This window comes from Microtus ochrogaster, unplaced genomic scaffold (assembly GCF_000317375.1).
Source record: "Microtus ochrogaster isolate Prairie Vole_2 unplaced genomic scaffold, MicOch1.0 UNK45, whole genome shotgun sequence".
Taxonomy (NCBI): Eukaryota; Metazoa; Chordata; class Mammalia; order Rodentia; family Cricetidae; genus Microtus; species Microtus ochrogaster.
This window is the reverse complement of record NW_004949143.1, coordinates 153,208-159,592: the sequence shown is the minus strand read 5'-3', so window position 1 is coordinate 159,592 and position 6,385 is coordinate 153,208. Positions and strand designations below refer to the sequence as shown.

The 6,385-nt window shown below is 40.4% G+C and overlaps 1 protein-coding gene across 5 annotated transcripts in view; it reads right to left on the bottom strand.

Annotated features, from left to right (window-relative positions):
- Cetn2 (centrin 2) overlaps nt 1-6,364 on the bottom strand; it is a 48,687-nt gene extending 42,323 nt beyond the window's left edge. For 2 of the 5 annotated variants that reach the window (XM_026777087.1, XM_026777086.1), the window contains exons 1-4: nt 6,265-6,364; nt 4,551-4,709; nt 4,135-4,263; nt 2,149-2,286 (exon numbers count right to left, since the gene is read on the bottom strand). In XM_026777087.1, coding sequence (XP_026632888.1) covers nt 2,149-2,286; nt 4,135-4,263; nt 4,551-4,709; nt 6,265-6,267 — 429 coding nt within the window. In that variant the 5' untranslated portion in view covers nt 6,268-6,364. Of the gene's footprint in view, nt 1-1,217; nt 1,799-2,148; nt 2,287-4,134; nt 4,264-4,550; nt 4,710-5,884; nt 6,228-6,264 lie in introns of those variants that run through there. The other 3 variants (XM_005369167.3, XM_005369166.2, XM_013354478.2) reach the window with 3 other exon arrangements.
- Nucleotides 6,365-6,385: the final 21 nt, after the last annotated feature.

Here is a 6,385-nt window from a genome sequence, read left to right as displayed (position 1 = left end):
AGAGAGAGAGAGAGAGAGAGAGAGAGAGAGAGAGAGAGAGAGAGAGAGAGAGAGAGAGAGCAGAGAGAGGTGACAGAGATTCCTTAGTGATTAAGAGCACCTTGCTACTCTTGCATAAGACCTGGGTTCTATTTCTAGTACCCAGAACCTATATGGTGGCTCACAACTGTCCCTAACTCCAGTTACAGAGGATCTTATGCCCTCTTCTGATGTTGCAGGCACCAGGCATACACATAGCATGCAGACATACATGCTGGCAAAATACTCAAACACATAAATAAATCTAAAGATTTTTTTGAATGCATATATATATCCATTGATGATCTGATTCAAACTGATCTAATTGTGTGGGGCTTTGCTGCTGTTGTTTTGTTTTGCTTCTTTGAGACAGGGTCAGACTTTGTGACCCAGAAAGACCTCAAATTCATTGTGTAGCCCCAGCATGCCTTGAACTCATGGAAACCATCTATGTACTGGGATTACAAGCATGATTACCTGCCTGACTCTTGTTATTTTTAGTTTTGTATATGTATGTATGTATGTATGTATATAAGTGTATATATATAATGAATATATATGGAATACATATATATATGGATATTTAGAAAACACACACATATTTCTCAGAGGACTAGAATGCCCACACAAGTTTAAAAACCCATTCTCTTCTCATGTGAGGATCAATAATTCAGTCATTGTTCATTTTCCATTTCCTTTTAACCCGTCTTGTTCCCCACTCTCATGGGGAACATGAGTTGACTTTAATGCCATATACTTGAGCTTCACCTCATAGGCAATTCTGTGTAGGGCTTAGAGGGTACCTGGATAATACTCCTTTCCTTCTCAACCCAACCCCAAGATTCTGTGAGATGCTATAAGCAAACAAACTCACAAGATTGCCTGAACCTTACCTACTGTCTATCTCTCTTTTGTCCAAGCACAAATTACCCAAAGACTCTATAAGCTTTAGAGTTTGCCAGAACCACTTGTAGAGCATCGTTTAAGCTTAGGTCAACTGGAAATTCTACCAGTTATAAAAACTCAGAATTTTTGAAAGCAAGAAACCATTTATGGCAGAAAAGTAGCAAAGAATTATTTCCTTTTTTGTACATGGGCTGATGGCAAATTTTATATATCTACCAGGCTACCCTCAACACAATTGTTTACGAGATGAACTTACAGTTAAAGATAAAAATATTCATCCTTTAAAGAATGAGAGCTTAAATTAAGAAAGGTTTTATTTTTAAAACAAAACAAATACATTGACATACATCCAAATGCCACAGCAAGCATTCATTAGGTTTTATGAGAGGAAAAACTACACTCTGGTGTCTACTAAAAACTAGAACAGTTTTAGAACAACCACTGCTTACGGTGACATGGGTACATGGACATTTAAGCAGCCAATGTATGTTTGCAGCTGTGTGGAACGCATGAGCAGTGTGAAGTAATAGGAGGCAGGGTGGCTACACTCACTCTCAGTCCCTTTCCCCACTGTGTGCTCTAGTGTTGCCCTGTTGAATCAATCAGCAGGTAAAGGTACAAAGAACTTAATATCAAAGAAACTTCCAAAGTCAAAAATAGATTCAAGGTCACGGCTAGTTACCCCAGAGGTTGGGGGAGGGGGGTTCTCAAAAGCCATATTTCACAAAATGGCAGGCACTAAATCTAGTCACATGTGCTTGCAGTAGAAAAAGGAGCACTGATCTTAATAGAGACTGGTCTTCTTCATGATGCGCAGGAACTCTTGCTCATTGACCTCGCCATCTCCATCTCGATCAGCTTCATCAATCATTTCCTGTATGGCAGTAAGGGTTCCTCTTAGAACAAGTCACAAACTAAACTGAAAAGTGATTAGATAAGAAATTTCAAATAATGCTGTGAGGAAAGATGACTATGGTCCATTTAATGGGAGCATGCCACACACACACACACACTGTCAAATGCATCTCTTGAAAAGGAGCTAGAAATTTACCCTAGTCTGAAACCCAAAAGAGTACGTTCAACTGCACTTGTGTATTCCAGAAGCAGGGTCCATGGGCATTAAATTATCAGCTAGGATACTAGCTTCCCTTCCAAGTTGTCCTAGTAGAGAAAATAAAACCTGGGAAAGCCAGCGGGCTCCAGAGAGACCAAGGCATTACTCACCTGCAGTTCCTCATCAGTCAAGTTCTCGCCTAACTCCTTGGCCACACGTTTCAGATTTTTGAATGATATTTTCCCAGTCTCATCATCATCGAAGAGCTTGAAAGCTTTCAGGATTTCTTCTTTGGTGTCTTTCTCGGACTTTAGTAAAACATAAAACACATAGTTACTCATATCCCGCAGCCCTGCCACTTCTTGGTCATCCTTTTGTCTCCAATAGACTGACTTGAGTCATGTTAGGAGCCAGGAAGCCAAGCTCTCTGGTCACGGTACAATGTACTCCCTGCCTACTTTCTAGCCCATCATCTATTTCATAATCAGCTCGGAATCCAGTAGGAAAAGATGCCAGCTCGGTTGAAAGTCCAAGAAGTCCTGCTAAATGTGCATAAAGACTGGTTTGAGGGGGTCAATGAATCATTTAGAGAGGACAGACTCATGGTGCAGCTGGACAGTTTTCCCAGGTAGAAGACTAGGGCTTCTGAAGTAAGCTGGGGCTCATCTTTCCAATACCCAGTGCTGGGTATTACTAGGGATTGATACTGATTGCCCCTCTTGTGCTTTGTCTTGTTCACAACTTTCCCCAGGTCTAAAGCCAAGGGGGGGGGGGAGTTGTAGATTAATTCCCTGGCCCCATTCCACATCATCACATGGGCTTGGTAATAGCCACTGTAATACATGTCCTCAGTCACAGAAAAACAAGGATGACCCATTGTAGAAAAGGAAGAGAAAATCAGTAAACTTAACACAAACTCAAGTGTTACAAAGGAAATGTAATTGTATCTAAAACACTGTACAAACCAAGGATATTCTAGATTCATTTGTAAAATCCAGAAGCAGTGAGTAGGGTTATAATTTAAAAAAAATACACTGCTTATACTAACAGAAGACAGAGATACACTGAAAAGGCAGAGGAAGAGAGAGGCATTTTGCACAATGGACTTTAAAGAATTACTGAGGCCCCGAGTGCTCCAACAGAAAGAGAGTAAAATTTCCAAAAGCATTCAAACCTCGAATATTTCAGGAAGGTTCTTGCCAGGAGTTACAACTGGAGAAAAATCCCTAGGAAGAGCAATCTAGGAGCTAATCTTGAGTGTGAATTCGACTTGCCAGATGGTTGCAGAATACCAAGCTTCCTGAATTCTTAAATCAGTACACACACACACACACACACACACACACACACACACACACAATGTAGGTATGGTGATTTCAAAGCAACACAACTCTTATATTAATTAAAGAGGTATGGCCTGTGCCCTGGGAAACACTTTGAGGAACCTGAAAGGGGTTACCTTTCTCCGGGTATACTAAGAGAAGGTGATCATGACACACCAACAAGCCAGGAGGCCATTGAAAGAGTAAAGCTGGTCGGTTCCAGTGACGTGTTCATGTGCTCTCAAGTCTTTGGACTGCTAAAGGATCTGAGAAACTAGGGATGGATTAAAGTAACCTTAGAAGTACCAAAACAGCCTATCATTTCTAAAGCTCAAAATTCTTGTGCCTCTAATTGTATATACTGAATTGTCAAACTGAGAAGCATTTGTCTGAAAATGCCATAATACCTGATTTATTGTATGCTAATTTAATTTTTAATACCATTAAAATAAAAAATAGAAATGAGAAGCATTTGAAAATCTCTGTTAACAGATTTTACTGCTTGTGATTATCATATAAGACAGGGTAAAATGATTTCTGTAATTCTGTGACCATAAAGAAAGCCAAATGAAACTTAGGGATCCTCTAATTAAAAATACAATCCTCCCACTTCTGAATGGACACAGAGGAGAGGATGGGGGAGGTAGGGGAGGGAACAGAAAGAGAAGAGGGAGGAGAAACTATGGTTGATATGTAAAATTAGTTAATTAATTAAAAACACAATCCTCAACCATGTGAATGGTATAGATTTTATTGAATATTCTATTTATACCTAGAATCCTATATATCTACTATTATGGATGGAAAATATGTGCATTATCTCAACTAACTTACCATTTTCTGAGTCATCACTGTCAAAAAGTCACTAAAGTTCATTTTTCCTGTCCCTTCCTTATCAATTTCACTTATCATCTTCTTGATTTCTTCTTTCTTGGGTTCAAAGCCCAGGGCCCTCATTGCAACCTACAATGAAAAGAGTACAATTGAAACAAATGATGTAGAAGCAAAACTGACTGTTGAGGATACTAACCTTGCACCTGATAAAATGATGAAAAATAATTAGGTAACACTGTAATGCTGATTTTATTTATATTTGCAATCAACTTTATCAATTAGATCATTGTTTCAGGTAAAATATACACAGGGTACCTTTTTCCATTACTTTTTATAAGGAGAAGGGAGAAGGTGACAAATAAAAGACAAGCAACAGGAAAAGAGAAGGTGGCAAAGCAAGTATTTGTGCAGCTTGCCTTTAGTTCCTTGACGTCTATAGTTCCAGTTCCATCAGCATCAAAGAGATCAAAAGCTTCCCGGATTTCCTGTTTTTGTTCTTCAGTCAGTTCAGGCTTAGGGCTCATTCTTTTTCTCTGACTACTGGATGCCATGTTTGTCTTCTTAAAATTAGAGGCCTTCAAACATTATACAAACACAGAAGCACTGTATTACAAGTCCATATTTTATTTATGACAGGTCTAGACATACATCTTTTCCATTTCTGTTCCATTCTGAGTAATGTACGGGATGACATTATACAAACTTTCATAAGCTGGTGAGATGTCTTGCAGTCAAGCTAGACAACCTAAATGGGAACCCAGGACCCACATGGTGGGAAGGAAACGAGTTGTTCTCTGGCCTCCATCCATGCTCAAGCTAAGCCATGCTCCTCTTTCCCCCCCACACAAACAAAACTAAACCTAAACTAAAATTAAGTCCAACTCTAAAAAAATAATCCTCTGTGAAAAAAACTCTCTCAATTTAAAACTGTTTTAATAAATATATTTTAGTTTTTGCCACCACATTGTAAAAATAGAAAAATCAACAATACTCTAATTAAATATGATTGTCTTCTACCACAACATTTCTTAAATCAAAATTTTTCAAATACAAAGAAGCAACATTAAAAAACTCTTTGAATGAATGTACTGTTTTACTTAAAGGTTTAACATGCTTGAATTTTCTCCTTCTTTTCCAAAGCTAATAAACAGCAAACGTGAGACCATACCTGTTCGTCAGGAACACGCGTATCATTTTATTATGAATACACTGTCACAACACGGTGTGGCTTCAGTTTTCATTACCAAAGATGAAAACGGTCCCTTCGTGTTTTAATTCCACTGCTAACTCAGATAGCAGTAATGAATGGAAAAACAGTTTGTACCAACCTATTCTAAAGATCTGCCTAATAAATCGAGAGAGAACAAAGTTTGCTGGAAAAAACAATTAATCTTTCCATGAACCTCTGACTCTTTTTTAAACTATTGATTTTAGAAGCCAGGAAATCCCTTATTCTTCTTCGTGAAAGAGAACTACCTAAGAAACCAATTTGGATATCTAACAGATATCAACTATCCCTGAATCCAGGGATCTCAATTCTAGAAATGTAGTTAAACATCTACTTGTGGGGCTAGTTCCCACGAACTGTGCTCCTCCGATTAATTATGCCTAAATCTGGCCAAACGTAAAGTTACTGAGATAAATATTATGCCAGTACAAAGTGATACGAACCAATCCATTTGGCACTTGCGTGCCTTGTCTGCGAAGCTCAAATATGTTTGCAACCATCAGAACATAGTAAACGTCTTACCACCGTGCAGAAACTTTAGCCAGTTAGCAGCAGCCGGGAGGCCTGAGTCTGTCTGAGGTCAGAGTCTGCGGGAAGCCTGAGTGTTCCTTGCAACAGAATGGTCACCCGCGGTTCCAGGAAAACCAGCCGAGGCCGGGAAGCAGGTAAGGGAAAGCTGAAGGTGACTGGAGGTGGGGAGGGAGCAATGGCTAAGCGCAGGCAGGCTAGCTGCAGGCGGCTTTACTTTCTCTCCTACCCTTCCGTCACAGAGCTCCAAGAAAGAACTAGTGCGTCAACCCTGCAGGAAAGGCTCAGGGCCGCAAAGAGGCCTAGGAAGGGCTCGGGGGGGGGGGGGGGGGGGGGGGGGGGGGCGCAGGGTCCATCGAACGTCCAGCACTTACCATCACCGAATGGACGCCTCCGCAACCGGTTGTTAAGGCAACGGCGTACTAGCGGCCTCCGCGCCTTTCCCACTGCTCCGCGCGCGCGCCGCCCGCTGTCCATTGGTTTGCCGACAAAGCG